Below are 16,859 nucleotides of genomic sequence, written 5' to 3'. Positions count from 1 at the left end.
GCCATGATGACTGTAAATAATAGTTTACTCTATTTTTTTCAGAACACTTCTATACAGCCTAAAGTGACATTTAAAGGCTTTTAATAATGATAACTAGGCAGCGTAGGGTAATTAGGCAAGTTATTATATAACAATGGTTTGTTCTGTTGGGGGGGGGGGGGGGGGGGGGGGGGGGGCTAATAATTTTGACATTAAAATGGTGTTTAAAAAATTATAAAAACTGTTTTTAATATTGCCAAAATAACACAAATAAGACTTTCTCCAGAGGAAAGAATTTTATCAGACATACTGTGAAAAAAAATTCCTTGCTCTGTTAAACACCATGTGGGAAATATTAAAAAAAGAAAAAAAAATTCAAAGCGGGTTAATAATTCTGACTTCAACTGTATGTCTAACATAAATGCATGTAAACTTTACATTAAAAAAGAAATTAAATTATTGTTGTTTCCTCTTTATCTCTTCCTAAGTAAAGCTGCATGCTTGTAGAAAGCAGCTCTTTTAGTTGTCATAGGCAGTAATATTGTCATGACTCCTGTAGTCATGCCATATAATCTCAATTGCTTTCTTGCGTTCATGCCAAATGTCCCTTGGTAAGACTTTACTAATGAGGACACAGTTGGGAAGTTGAAATGCCCAGGGAACATGCACACAGTACCAGATAAAAAAATCTGTACAGATAGACTGACACACACTTTAGTAATCTATAAAAATACACCAATGTTGTTACACATAGTCATGAACATATGGTTTCAACTCATTCTCTCTCCCACTGTGCATACATTACAGTGATGGTAATTAAAGTCACTGACTACTGCCAGGTTTCTTAGTAACTGTAGAATGTTTGTCATTTGGTTTGACACTTGTTACTGGCAAAGCTATGAAGTATTGATTTTGAAAGGCCACCATGAAATTAAAATGGATTTCATTAGATTTTTTTTTAAATTTCTCATTACATACTATGTACACAGTGTTAGATGATCAAGCTGCTCTATTTTTGTTTGCTGAATTCTTGAAAAAAATGTTTTACAGTAAGTAGAGATGCAACAACTATAGATTTTGTTTCTGCAAGTATAGTCTGGGAAATAATCACGGTTTCATGGTTATCAAGATTATTATGCATTTATTAATTTCAAAACACTACTAGTTAATGTGAAAAATTCTTAAGAATTAAAGTGTTATTTATTGCTGCTCAGTAATCAGTTAATACAGCACAAAATAATAAAAAAAAAAACAATAGTCCATTTCTCTTTGGACCTAAAAATAATAGATTTTGTTTGGATTTTAAATATAAGTAATAGTTTTACACTGAAAATAAATGACAGAACAATAAACAAATAAATAAAATTAAGAATAAATAAAAATACTCTTTTTCTAATGTAAATCTAAGCTAAATATGAGCTAAGTATTTCCCCTATTAAAGAAAACAAATATAGTAAAAGGCTGTTGAACCTCTGTCTTACAACATTTTTTTTGTTTGTTGAGAAGAAATGTGCACATTTCGTATAAAATATAAAAACTGATCGCTCAGTTCTTGTCACATGACTCGCAGTGCGCTCGCAGCATTCTTTCAACTATGCGCACCCAAGCTGCGCGCATCGATGCAATATGTGATCGGCCCTTAGTTAATAACCTCAGCCAGAGTTAATTCAGTGTGTGGTTATTAGCCTCAAGCTTGGAACTTTAAACTAATACACAGTTGGCATAACTATGTTTAGTTGCAGCAGTTTTGTTCCGTGCAGAAACGCGGTGTTGAGAAGCCTTTACGTTTATATAACCGTGATGAATTAAAGCGTGGTTAATAGTTGCATCCCTAACAGTAGCCTAAGTCATTTGTTAAAGACAAATTCTTTCATAAAAAGCTAATTTAGTATTTTGATTGATCATTATTTTGTTGCTCTCACAGATAAAGTGTGTCTGGTATGGATTTTATAAGCAAATAAAAGCAAAAATTCTATATATTTATTGGCAGATGTTTTGAGTCTAATATTATGAGACATCTAATTTAAACTTCTTGTTAACTGAATGATCCTATTAAATGATTATGCAAACTTACATGTCACAAATTACCTGTATTTCAAGGATCAAAACATAATAGTATTAGAAATTTTTGAATAATGAGAGTCATGCATTTTACATTGATTTACTGAAAAAATCCTATATAGTCATATGGGCTATATATAAAAAAAGGAATTCTTAAGAAAAAAATGCTCTAAATTTGTTATAACTCCCTGTTCTGCTACCGCTAAATACTTGCCGTAGTAATTCACAAAAGCTTTTACTGGTAATGCAGCCTTTCTAGAATTTTGCCAGTAGTTTTCACTTGGATTTTCTTACCCAGGTCTCATCCTTTGTTGTGTTTTATCTTTGAATATTCTGTTTCATTTGAAAATCCATCTCTTTACATAGTCAAATGGGTTGCAAATGCAGTTTCATGTTGCATTCAATGCCTAACTTAAAAGAACAATTTATTAAATCTTTATTTGTTAACAATAATATTTAAGTATTACGAAAAAAAATAAAATAACAAACAAACAAACCAAGAAATATAAAACGCTTACAAGCTCTGAAGAAATCCATGTTGTTCTGCAATGACACTGGTTGAATCTCTTTCATCATTTGCATTTTTTTTTTCTGAATGTAGGCATAGTTTTTAATCTGATCTATACATGCAAAATATTTGGTCTCTGTCACACAATTTAGTCTCTTAATGTGTTTTTTTTTTCTTTCCAGCATACCTCATTTCCCTGCAGTCATGGTGTATTTATGATAATATTTTTGATAAATGATTGTCATCTTAGCTCTAGATGATTAGCTTTTTACTGTTTTTGAACATTTTCTAGAATGAGACATCTGTATCTTACTTTCTTTAATCTCTCTGCAGGTTCTCTGGAGTTCCTCCATCAAATCTTGGCAACAATACTAAACTAGTGGACTGGATGCCACAGAACGACTTGCTGGGTAAGTATTCATTCTTTCACTTTCACAGATCGATAGGATTTTTAATCAAATTATGTTTTGTTGGCCATGTTCGTGTGGGTTTCCTCCAGGTGCTCCAGTTTCCCCCACAGTCTAAAGACATGCAGTACAGGTGAATTAAATAAGCTGAATTTGCCATAGTGTATGTGTGTGAATGCAAGAGGTTATGGGTGTTTCCCCATGTTGGGCTGCGGCTGGAAGGGCATCCACTGCGTAAAACATATGCTGGATAATTTGTTCATTTCACTGTGACGACCCCTGATTAATAAAGGGATTAAGCCGAAAGGAATATGAACAAATATATAATGTTATATAATTTATATTAATGTTCAATAAAAAAGGTCAGGAGAGGGATTTCTTTAATGTCATTAATATTAGTCATTTATTAGAAACAAATGAATAATTTGATACACAGAGCTCTGGGGGTGGCGTTACACCAATGCAAAGCAAAAATGACATTCAGAAGGTTCGCAACCACAATGCATTTTCCCTGACTCCAGTATTTATCCACAACTAATATTAAAAGGTGTAATTTGTCACTTGTTGATCATTCTGCAGTCCTCCGGCAGCCGCACTAAACATACTTACTCTTTTTCTCCAAATTCTCTGCACAACATAAAAAACATAAGACTTCTCAACTACAAATATTCTGGGTTCATTTTCAGCACATCTGTGCTTCAACAAGAAAACTAAGTGATAAGTCAAATTATTTTCAGATATCGATGTCGCTCTCCATCTTTCCAGTGCACTGTATTGATTTCTGCAAAAATGCTTCATTAATATGTAAAGCGTATCACACTTGGAGAAGAAGTTTGGGTAATATATCACCGAAGCAATACAAATGTTTAATGGAAAAAAAGAGACAAAAATAATAAAAATTATTCTTTTTTTTCACAACAGTTTATTATAGTTAACTAAAACCAAAAAAAATTAATATCATTATTTAAAATAAAATTAAGTTGCACTGAAATTAATTACATTTTTTATATATATATATTTGATTTCAGTTAATTGTAAAAAACAAAATAGGTCATTCATTCATTCATTTATTCATTCATTCATTTTCTTTTCGGCTTAGTCCCTTTATTAATCTGGGGTCTGTACAGCAGAATGAACCACCATATTAACTAGCTAATGTTTTTACGCAGCGGATGCGCTTCCAGCTGCAACCCATCTCTGGGAGTCATCCATACACTCTCATTCACACTCATATACTGTGGACAATTTAGCTTACCCAATTCACCTGTACCCCATGTCTTTGGACTATGGGGGAAACAGAAGCATCTGGAGCGAGCGTGGGGAGAACATGCAAACTCCACAAAGAAACACCAACTGACCCAGCCGAGAACCAGCGACCTTCTTGCTGTGAGGCGACAGCACTTCCTACTGCACCACCGCGTCGCCCAAGAAAATAGTTAATAGTCTAAATTTAATATAACAATTAATAAATGTTTCCAGGGCATCAAATGGTTTCTGGAGGATCATGTATCTGTATGAACACTGAGGATTTTGAAATAAAAACATATAGCCTTGGGAAATTATAAAAAAAAAAATATTCTCTTACCTTTCAATAAAGGTTTTATCTAAAAACATGAATACTAATACAACACATAGACTTTTATATCATGTAGTTTTGCTTAAGTCAATTATTTATTGAAAAAATGATGAAGGAAAATATTTTTGCTTTGTGTATGAGGGAGAGAGAGTTCGTCCTCCTTTCTGCATCTCTTAGGATAATGTCTCTGTTGTATCAGAGAACACAAAGCCTGTGCGTGTGTTTGTTTGTGTGAATGAGTTTCTTTCTCATTGTGCACCATGGGCTTGAGGTCACAGAGGACCTTTCTGTTCTCTCATTGTCTTTCTGCTGTCCGACATACTTCCTGTCGTCCGATGACTTGGTTGACGCTTCCTGTGCTTTTGGTCTTCAGTTCGTTTAATCTGCTCATCTGTTCATTCAACCAGTGAACATGATACAATGAAAAAAAGATACACAAAGTCAGAAAATAGAGATGGATTTAAGTCATTTCTTCAGCTTTTGAACGCAAAACACCCCACTTGTCTGAACTGAACCTAAGGCCCCGTTTACACTAATGCGTTTTAGTTTGAAAACGCATAAGTTTTGCTACGGTTACGCCATCCATCCACACTACGCCGGAGTTCTCGAGCGCCGAAAACGGAGCGTTTCGAAAACGCTGGAGAGGCCGTTTTCATTCTGAAACGCTGCTGCTCCGTCTCAGTGTGGATGGGGAAAGACGAAGACATCTGAAAATGGAGGCGGGGCTGCAGACATTCGCCTCTCTGATTGGGGCTTTTCCTCAATATTAAGTAGCCTAACACACAGTTCAGTCCTGAATCTTCTCCGTGTAAGTTCAGACTTCGCAAGTTTGATCAAGGCTGCATCTCTTCTTCTCAGTTTGATATGGAAAACATACCGAGGACACGCGTCAATCTTCACAGGGAACCGTGTACTTTATAACTTCATTCACATCACCCTGGCAACGTTGTTTCACTTTCTCAACAATAAAATGTAAACTTGATATAAGGAACTGCCTATTTTTATTTTAATATTAACAACTAAACAGACAGCAGAAATGTTGAGGCGTCGTGCTGCAGGAGCGTCATCTTCACTGTGTGGATATTTATAACAAAATGGAGCCGATAACTGCCTCCTTTCAATTTCAGTGAAAATACGAAACATACCCTCTCTTTTGCTGAATATCAGTTTTAATAATCGATAATGGCCATTATAAAAGTATAACATACAATAAGTTTATAAATTATAGGAAATAAAGGCAAGCGATCAGTCAATATACAGAATGTAGGCTACGTGGTTACATTAATCATTAACTTATCTTTGCGCTCAGCCAAAACACGTTACCTGAGAACAAGTAATAGATTCCAATGACCAAAGTCAGGGAATATGTCGTTAGATAAAGACAACAAGATGAATGAAATAGCCCGTTTAATGAATATAGTGAGATTAGATCCAGCGGGAGATGTTTGATGAGAAGTCCGACTAGCAGAGCTCTCATCTGGGTTGATGGGCTCCAGCGATTGCCAAAGTGTGTGTGTGGTCACGTGATGTGCGTTTTCAGCGTTTTGGTGTGGACGGAGAGCAGTTCAGAAACGCTGGGTAAAACGCGAGTGTGGACGCGGATCGTTTTCATTCTAAAACGCTGTTTTAAAACTAAAACGCACTAGTGTAAACGGGGCCTAAGATCAACAGTGACTAATGCTCAATACTGTCACAATAAATAACAGCAGTTTAACTTGAAGTTAAAATGGATTAAAGCAGAATGCAGCTTTATGCATAAAATGAACGATCCTTTTTCATGTAAATGCCATTACTCCACCCTCTCTGTGAGAAACCTCTGACAAATGTACAAAAAAATATGTAAATGTCCATTTAGATTTTCCTAAATGTCTTTAAATGAATGTTTAAAGAGATATGAGGGTACTTGATTAGCTGAAGTACAAGTATCAACTCTGAAACGTCAATAAACTCTTTACTGTTCAGATAAGCCTTGTTGACTTATCTGTGTGAGAAATATGTCATTTATATCTATTGCCAAACTTTTGATGTGTCTGGTGTATGTTTTGTCTTTTGTTGCAAGAAAAGAGTTAAAAAGACAATTTGCAGCACAAAGATAAAGGACGAGCCTTCTCCATTCGCTCTCATTACTTTCTCTTTGTTTTACTTTTACTGTTTAATTTACTAAATACTACTACTAATAATAATAATAACATTATACAAATGCAAATTGCTATGAATAAACTGGAAAAAAGAGAAGAAGGCGTGGAGGCAGTGGTTTTTATATTTATGTAGGAAATAATAATTTTTGCAACATTTTAATCCTTTTTTTTCATATGTAAAGATATTTGTGTATTGCTGTACATCCTGTGTGTATTAAGCAATGTGTAAGCGTTTTGGACCTGCATAGGCGCATAACTAACGTGCTCTGACCTAGCTTTGAACCAGCTTTCAGTTTATCTATTTCAGTTCTTCAAAATAGCATCGTACCAACAATGCGCCTGGTGCAAAGCGTGGTGCAAATAGCAACAAATCGCACCATTCATGTCTTGCACCTTTAAAAAATAGCAAAAAACAAGAGCAGCATACACAGTGTGAAAAGCCATGGTCTGGGTACTGTGCCCTGCATTGACATTTACAGCTGGTCATAACAGATGTAATAATAAACAATGAATCTAACTGATCTTAAATAACTTTACTGTTTCAACATTTTTATCTTAAAGATTTATGTTTAATTAAAATACATAAATAAATAAATGAAAAAATAAATGAATGAATAAATAAAAAAATAAATGAATAAAATAACAAAATAGTTCTTTATATTATTTAGTTTTGCTTCCTGATTAAATGGTGCTGAATGAAATCTTTGATAACTGTTTTAATGGAAGACGTATCATTTTGCAATGTTCAAGAGTTCACACTTAGCTGATAATTGATTATAAGCTTATTTGGCATGCTGTCCTGGGAGAGAGCCCTAAGCTCATAAGATCCTTGAGCTCGAGGTTCCCTCCGGTTTGCAAGGTGAGAGGGGAGTTTGAGCTCAGATAGATCTCGAGAACTCCCCTGCTGTATAGCTAATGAACAGATAGTGATTACTATTAAGAGATAACTACTTACTAGGTGCATGTCTATGGTGCCAATTTGGATTCGTTAATTAACTTAGGTTGCATGTTTTTGGACGGTGGGAGAAAACCAGGGAACCCTGGGGAAACCCACATGAGTACAGGGAGAACATGTAAACTCCGCACAGAAATGTTGGCTGACTTGGTAAGGACTAGAGTTGTTCTTGCTATAGGGCAACAGTGCTAACCACTGGGCCACCTAGCCACCCATCTAGGACAGGAGGAGGAGTAGGGGTGGAAGAGAGGATTCTTCAAAATGAAGATGGCTGTTATATGGAACTGAGGGTAGTTATAGTGGCTTAGGAAACGTCAGATTGGTGGATCATAAAATAAATAATGCGGGGCCAGCTGCAACCATTAGCATGTGATCCTCTCGAAATTAGTTTATAGATAAACTTCACTTTGTGAGGGAGAGAGCTCATTTTTCTCACTGCTATGTTATCATCTCTTAGAATTATGTGCCTGTGATAATGCATTCTGTGAGTTTTGCGAATCAGTTTGTTTGATTATGGCTAAAGGAAATAAAGAACTAGGGGTAGCATGTACAATGTGTAAAGTATTGGTCAAGCACTGAGCCTTGGAGTACTTTTAATTCTCTTTCTAATACCTTTACTGTTAAGTATAAATTGACAACAGCAAGATAAATGCAATCCCATTATGGTCAACATACTGTAACTTTCAAGCCCAGCCAAGGGCAAATTATGGTCTGTAGTATCAAATGCATTACTGAAGTCCAACAAAACCTATAGACAAATGCAACCATGATCGCTTGATAAGTCATTTGTAACATTAAGTAAAAACCAAAGCAAATATTAACATACAATACCATATCATCTGCATGTTACCATGGTAAAGAGGAACTTTTATGTTTATTATAAATGTGGCATTTATTAATAATAGAATTTTGTGATCATTGTGTGCAAAAATCATAACTAGAAGAGTTGTCATGTTATAAAAGAGTCGGGGCAATTCTGCTGTTACCACAATCTCCCTCAAAATACAGCCGTTAAACACTAGTTACTATGCAGAACGTGGTCAATGTTCGGGGATTCATTGTATTAGTGATAAATTGTTATTATTTTTTCTCTCATAATGTCACTATTGTTCACCCACAGGCCAAACAAACACACGGGCCTTCTTGAGTCATGGTGGCTTAAACAGCATATATGAGGCCATGTATCACGGTGTGCCTGTGGTTGGTGTACCGCTGTTTGGAGATCACTATGACACCATGACAAGAGTTCAAGCTAAAGGCATGGGTATAATGCTGGAGTGGAAGAGGATGAGCGAGGAAGACCTTTACACTGCCATGGTGAATGTCATAACAGACAAAAGGTAAATTAAATTGCATGTGTAAAATGAATCCGCTGTTTCCTCACACACACACACACACACACACACACACACACACACACACACACTAGCTGCAGCTGCTGTAAAATGCCGGTTACAAAACAGGTAATAAAAATCCGTAGCCACAGTCACACACATGCACAGAGCCGGGTTAATCTTTAATGACTGTGGAATTGGGGTTACTCGGGTTTAATTATAAACAAGACCTGTTGAAGACCCCACGAGGGTGTCAATATTTGTAGATCAATGGTGTTTTAACAAATCCATGAGAACAAAAAAGACACATTAGCTAAAAGCAGGATTTAGAGACAGAGGGCTTTTTAGTTGTATTACAGTAAGCCCAAAATGAAAGTTTTGTCATTATTTATCACTTTCATATTTTTTTCAGATGTATTGACCATTTTCTATTCCCCAACTGTAAACTATTGGTAAAGTCTTTTTAAACCCGTACAATAAGGTGACATTAGTTTCCCATCAGTATGACCGTCAATTATTAAAAGGAGTCAAATTATCTTATAAATATATATATATATATATATATATATATATATATATATATATATATATATATATATATATATATATATATATATATATATTAGGGATGTCCCGATCCCGATTGATATCGGAAATTCGTCCGATATTAGTCCAAAAAACTATATCGGACTGCGTTAAAAATCTCCGATATAAGCAATCCGATACTATTCTGAAGTAGTCCGAAGCTATTCTATCCAGCAGCGTCCAGAGCTAGCGTTCAAAGCCCACGTGATCACAACACTGCTTGCTAGCAAAGTCTCTGGTGTACTACGAAAGAAATCTATTGTGACGGTAGCACATGCTGATGCTAGCAACAACGGCACATCTCTAACGTTACTGGTTTATTTACTTTACGTCAAGCGATCTTTACATTGTTTTGTATAACGTTACGCTGCTAAGCAACATAAGGCACCAAATGGCGACTTAGCACACATCGTGCGAGCCTCAATTTGGTCATGGCATAACGTGGTTCATCCAGTGTGATACCTAATTCATCACCAGCGCTTCCCACATATAAGACTTTACTTCAGTGACCCGGTTCTGTGTGCTTGAGAAAAGTCTCCGCCACAGACTTGCGTGCTGTGCTGCTGCATACCCACAGAGACGAGCTGGACACCTGCTCTGACTTTAGCTTTGAGTAGAGGGCGAGGACACGCAGAAAAAAAAAGCCTTTTACTAAATAACTGTCTGTTAAATAAGAATAAGAAATCATGTTTGGTGTATTTCAATCCAGCTACTGCAAATATATATGTTAAAGATAATATGTGCAATATATATTATTATAAAATTAATAATGTTTGGGAACATTGATACAGCCGTAATCTTCTTATGATAGAAACACAGATTAAATAGATCCGATAATGTTTGTACGAACCATACTGCACATTTTTATTAACTTAACAATAAATTATTTCTGCTGCCCAGTGTAAAAGATATTTTTCAGCTCAACTGGATCAAAAATTAATCAAGAAGCTGTGTGAGAAATTGAAACTTTGGACACTCAACTTTTAGCAGTTGTTCAATTAACAATATTTTTTTTCTTATGTTCCTGCTGTCAGCTGTTTCTACCATTTGCTAATGGTAAAAAATAATTAACTGAAGTGACCTTTAATTAGTATATTTCACTTTAAAAATGTATTTTTGTTTATTCAATTAAGATATTTTTCAGGGTCTTAATATTTATTCTTTAATTATTTTTATATATTCTTATGTAAAAGGTTCACATTTATGCAACAAATAGTTTATAAACTGGTTGTTTTTTCTATACTTACTGTTGCTGACTTTTGTTCTCAGTTTGATCTAGCCCTTCATACATTCCACTCAACGAAATAGGTAAAAGTAAAGTATTCATGATTTGAATACCCCCCCCCCCCAAAAAACTATTATTAGTAGTTTTAATAACTCATTTCTAGTTGCTGATTAATTTTATCTTTGCCATGATGACAGTAAATAATATTTTTCAATATACTTCTACAGCTTAAAGTGACATTTAAAGGCTTAACTAGGTTAGTTAGGTTAACTAGGCAGGTTAGGATGATTAGGCAAGTTATCCAATCCGATGGTGTGTTCTGTAGACTATTGAAAAAAAAATTGCCTAAAGGGGGTAATAATTTTGACCTTAAAATGGTTTATAAATTGAAAACTGCTTTTATTGTAGCCAAAACAAATAAGACTTTCTCCAGAGGAAAAAAAAAACATATTATCAGACATACTGTGAAAAATGGGGCGAGGCAGTGGCGCAGTAGGTAGTGCTGTCCCCTCACAGCAAGAAGGTCGCAGGGTCGCTGGTTCAAACCTCGGCTCAGTTGGCGTTTCTGTGTGGAGTTTGCATGTTCTCCCTGCCTCCGGGTGCTCCGGTTTCCCCCACAGTCCAAAGACATGCGGTACAGGTGAATTGGGTAGGCTAAATTGTCCGTAGTGTGTGTGTGAATGTGTGTGTGGATGTTTCCCAGAGATGGGTTGCGGCTGGAAGGGCATCCGCTGCGTAAAAACTTGCTGGATAAGTTGGCGGTTCGTTCCGTTGTGACGACGCCGGATTAATAAAGGGACTAAGCCGACAAGAAAATGAATGAATGAATGAATGAATGAATGAATGAATGAATGACTGTGAAAAATTTCCTCAGTGAGGGTTCACAAAATTTCCTCAGTGATGGGTTGCAGCTGGCAGGGCATCCGCTGCGTAAAAACATATGCTGGATAAGTTGGCGCTTCATTCCGATGTGGCGACCCCAGATTAATAAAAGGGACTAAGCTGAAAAGAAAATGAATGAATAAATGAATAAATACTGTTAAAATGTTCTTGCTCTGTTAAACATCATTGGGGAAATATTTTTAAAAGAAAAAAAAAATCAAATGGGGCGCTAATAATTCTAACTTCAACTATGTGTATATATACAGTGCTCAGCATATTTGGGTACACCCCATTATGAAAATGAATATTTGTATTAATTTTTCAGTGAATATAGGCAATGTATTTTTGTGCATTTAAACAAAACTGATTTATTAAACAGATATATTTATTAAAATTATATTTTAGTCACTAAACATATTTAGAAATTAAAAGAAAATACAATTAAATTTAAGCAAAACAAATTCTGTACAATTCTGTCAAAAAAATCTCAACAATTTTTAAAAAATATTTTGCTCCTTTTGATTTTTTCCTCTTTTTTAAATTTGTGTTTCATATTTTTCTAGAACACATACATTTGCTTGTACTAGTTTTTGGACCATTATCGTAAATTATTGTGTTAGATAAGCTCCAGATTTGGCTTTAGTACTGACTAATCTAATGTATATACAAGAAAAGATAGGGGAGTGTAAGGGGTGTACTTATATACAGTATGATTATATATTCAGTATGCTTATAAATAGACAAGAATTTTGGTATATAAACTGCTGTTACACTAAATAACATAAATACAGTTAATCATAAAACTGTATTACACTTTCATTGTTTAGATGCTTGAAAACCAATTTTGTATTGTACCATAAGAAAACAGGTGTTTAGAATAAAAGACTATCATACACTGCCACCTTGTGGCAATTTTTCAAGATCAACATCAAGATGATGCATTTGTGCTGCCTACAACATTCTGAAAACCAACCTCTCCATCTCTTTGTTTTAAGGTATCGTGAGCGAGCACAGTTGCTGTCTCAGATTCATAAAGACCAGCCTGGTCATCCAGTAAGTCGGGCGGTTTACTGGATTAGCTACATTCTCCGCCACCGTGGCGCAGAACACCTCCGCTCTGCAGTCTACGAGATCCCTACCTACCAGTACTTCTTATTGGATGTCGCCATGGTGATAGGAGTGTGCCTGCTTCTTACTGGCTATTGCCTATACCGAATAGTCAAGTGCATTCAATCTCGACTGGGGCGTGGTTCATCTCCAGGGGAGAAGGTGAATGGACACTGTCATAATGGAATTCCTAATGGCAAGCACAAAAGAAATGGCCACGTTAAAAGTATGGAAAAGAAACTAAAGTAGAGCACATTTACGCTTCACTAAAGAGAGGAATTAACTACTCTTCACTCAGTGCAGGGCCTATACAGGAAATAAATATATGGGTCAATAACGAAACAAACCAACCATTATAAAAACAAACTGTAAGTGGCAAGCCAAAGTATGGACGAATGGAAGAAAGGCAGAAAACAAAAAAGGGAAACTCCTGAGGAAGTTTTTTTTTCCCTGTTGAACGGAGCTAATGTTCAGTTGTGGTCCTGAAGTTTATCCTTGTGGAAAAAGCTACGGATTTGAAGTTTAGCAATTAGTGTTTTAACAAAAAGCTGTAATGCTAAGGGGCATCAGGTTTCACGGCATCCGAATACAACAAAGATCTATTTATATCAAATTAATATTTTTTTTTTGCACACAGAGCACTGTTGAGTGTTGTGCACTGAATATCATTTATGCTCTGTATTTATATCTCACGCACTCCGTCCCAACTTTGTTTTCATAACTTTAGCAATAATAATAATCGGACAAGCAATCAAATTTGCTAGTGTTTATATTGTCAGCCTTACTTTAATATTTCACTGCATCTAACATGTTTTGATAGCCTAACTTATAGCCTCATTTCTTATAGACAAAAATCTGCACTACCTAATACTGCTAGTTCTGCTAGCTATGCTAGAACCTTTGATGGGGATATCTTGAAATCTTGCTTACATTTACAACACCTTTGGTATGCTAGAAATCATTATACTGAAATGCTTACATTCTTACAGCATCTTTGCCTCTTTTCCCTGTTTGTTTTGTTGTTCTCAGCTTGTATCGTTCAATGAACAACGCAGCAGTTTCCCTATAGAAATGTGCAGGTCAGGTGGAACATCCCTCACACAGTCCTTCTGTTGGCAGATATGGGTTAAAATGAGTAAAATTATACATTTTATATGAATAATTAAGACATTTTACTCATATTTTTGTTGCTTCATGGCTGTTTAGATTTTGAAATTTGATTTCTTCCTCAGTGCAGTCGTCAGTTCTTCTTTACTAGATAGTTTCTTTCATTTACCAAATCAGAAGGAACTTAGGAGGAACTTTTTTAACGAGGGTATACAGTAGTTTTTATGTGTGAGTGCCTGTGTCTCCCAAACAAGCTACTTTTTTATTGGAATGTTTCAGATGAGTGTTGTTATCAAAGCAAAACACTGTTTTCTGACATGTTCCCACAAATCAATAGGCCTAGAATGACCTAAAGGATTTTGGTAGTCTACTTTTAATCTTCAGAAATTTTGACCACAGGAAATTGCCTGTAAGGCAATATTTTGGTAACATTTCAATCCAACATTTAGTTGTTTAATTTTTCACCAGATGGTTTAAAATGTCCAAATAAAAATTGCCAGTAAACCATACTGCAGTTCACATGCTGGTTTTACAACTAAGTGTCAGACTGAACTGTTTCCAGTAATGGTCTCAGACTGAAAATAATTATTTTTAAATGCATCACAAAAATCTGAAATACACTTGACTCATCCAAATACAAAGTGGTATGACATGGAGATGTTTATTGAATGACAGCATGTTTCGTTAGGGCTTATTTTATTTAAACAATTTGAAACTGTGTACATATTTAGGCCAGTAGGCATAATTATTTGCATTATGTAGAGATTAAAGGCTTTAAATCTGTTTTTAAAAGTTTATAACAGAGTGGTGCAAGCATAATCCAGAAGAAAAATAGCTTTTAGTACCTTTGAGATTTTCCTGAAGGGTTTATAAGGCAATTTTCTATTTATGAATTAAATAAAGTCTATGGTCAACATTACTTAACAATATTTGAACACGTTGTTCCATTAAAGAAACACTTACTAGCAAAAATAAGTTTTATAAAATACACATAAAAGCTTTCAAATTCAATTCATGTTTATTTCTATAGCGTTTTTACAATGTAGATTGTGTCTACAATGCAGCAGCTTAACATAGAAGTTCTAGTAAATTAAAAACAGCTTTCAGAGTTGAAGTACAGCTTAGTTCAGTTCAGTGTGGTTTAATTTTCACTGCTGAAAGTCTAAACACTGAAGAGCGAATCCATCAATGCGCAGCTTCACAAGTACCAAACCAAGCAAGCCAGTGGCAACAGCCGCGAGGAACAAAACTTTAAGTGACGAAAAAGTGAAGGAAAATACCTTGAGAGTAGAGTTGTGCACAATTTGAATTCACAATTTGAAACGTGATTAGTAAACCGCAAGAGGCTGCTATATGAAATAAGCTGTATATGTATTATTTAATTTTCCCCGCCCAGAGTAAATGTCAAAAAAGACTGCTGTCTGTGTGTGACAGACGTATTAGCCAATTGAGTGAGCACACAATCAGAATTGTGCGACCGAACTACGTGGAACACCCACAATAAAAAAGAAGACAGTATAACATGGTAATATTGGAATATTTTGGTTTCAAAGTCATAGACAGCAAACAAAAACAGGTTTAAAAAAAAAAAACAAAAAACATATATATATATTTAAGAGCTGTCACAGAATTGATGCCATGGCTCACGAATTATTGAGTTGAAGCTTGACTACAAAATTTAATCGCAAGTCAAATTGCAATTGCAATATCTGTCAAAAAAAATCACAATTAGATATTTTCCCCAAATCGCACAGCCCTACTCGAGGGAAACCAGTCTCAGTTGCATCATAAATCATGTTTTTGATGTCAGACATTGTTTTACTCATAAATTAAAACAAAATATGGGAATACCCAATAGGAAAACCTCAAAATAACAATGGCAAATAATTCTTTCGGGTTTTAACTGCAGCACTCTGTACATCATGAAGAGCTACATCATGACTTTTTCAAAACCACCCTGAGAAGACTAATAATCAAACTCAAAACAAAATGAAAATTCTCATTAAAACGAATCAAGATAATTCAAAAAACAAAACAAACAGCTGTTTTTACCATGAGCTTTCAGCATTTCTTCAGCCAAGCACTATTTTAGACTGTCCATACTTGAAAATAAACTGGATGCAATATGGCTGCAGATGCATCAGAGCTATGACTGGTGAGACAGTGACACACACACACACTTTGAACATTATTGTTGTTTTCTAGTAGTTGTTTTTTTCTGTATGATTTTCAGTATTAATAATATTAGATGGTTAACAACAGAGGAAAAAGCTGCAGATGGGCTCCAACCCTAATGGCTGTGACTGTTTGTGTGAGTAGTAAATGACTGTAATTTCTGTATGCGTGTACATTTGAATGAGTTTGCTTGAGCCTTCTTGTGTCCAGCTTTCAATTTATATACTGATCATTTAAAACCATTGCTCCAGTTCACTTACAGTACATCAGTAAGTTTCTTTGTAACTCATAGATTCCCGTTTCCCGATCAGTCCTTCTTAGAAGTAGTTGTTAAAAGCTGCTTGCAGAAGTTGTCTTTTTTTTTTTTAGTTTTTTTTTTTCAAAATTTCATGTGTGTCTGTGTTTTCATGTACATAAAAAGACAAACAAAACAACTAATGCTGAATAAACATTAAACATTTTGTTTGCTTACTTGTGTTGTCTGATGATTCCCTCTTGTTTTTTTTTTTTTTTGATGAAAAAGATGTTCCTAACACAAAGGAAAAAGGAAATGCAGAGCTGGTCTGAAAGTCACAAAGGCACATGAGTAGCGTCTCACTTTTGTTCTCAAGTTACACTGTCCCGAAGTGGTTTGTCTTGGATTTTCCCATGACCTCATTGATAGTTGTTTTGTAAAGATAACCCTTATTCTACAAAACCATTATTGATTCATCTGCGTTTGGTCCATTTTAAGTTCATACATTTGGCAAAATCACCTGTTAAAATGATTGAAGGAATAGTTCACCAAAAATAATGACATTTTAAAGAGTTTTTTTTTTTT

The 16,859-nt window shown here is 35.1% G+C and overlaps 1 protein-coding gene across 2 annotated transcripts in view; it reads left to right on the top strand.

Moving 5' to 3' along the window:
• Positions 1 to 16,510, top strand: part of ugt8 (UDP glycosyltransferase 8) — a 170,511-nt gene extending 154,001 nt beyond the window's left edge. For both annotated transcript variants that reach the window (XM_087235656.1, NM_001044325.2), the window contains 3 exon segments: positions 2,882 to 2,958; positions 8,745 to 8,964; positions 12,646 to 16,510. In XM_087235656.1, the coding sequence (XP_087091782.1) occupies positions 2,882 to 2,958; positions 8,745 to 8,964; positions 12,646 to 13,006 (658 nt within the window). In that variant the 3' untranslated portion in view covers positions 13,007 to 16,510.
• The last annotated feature ends 349 nt before the right edge of the window (positions 16,511 to 16,859 follow it).

Source organism: Danio rerio, chromosome 1, assembly GCF_052040795.2.
Source record: "Danio rerio strain M-AB ecotype USA chromosome 1, GRCz13ab, whole genome shotgun sequence".
NCBI classification, from domain to species: domain Eukaryota; kingdom Metazoa; phylum Chordata; class Actinopteri; order Cypriniformes; family Danionidae; genus Danio; species Danio rerio.
The sequence above is the reverse complement of the archived record's forward strand: the minus strand, read 5'-3'. Positions and strand labels throughout refer to the sequence as shown.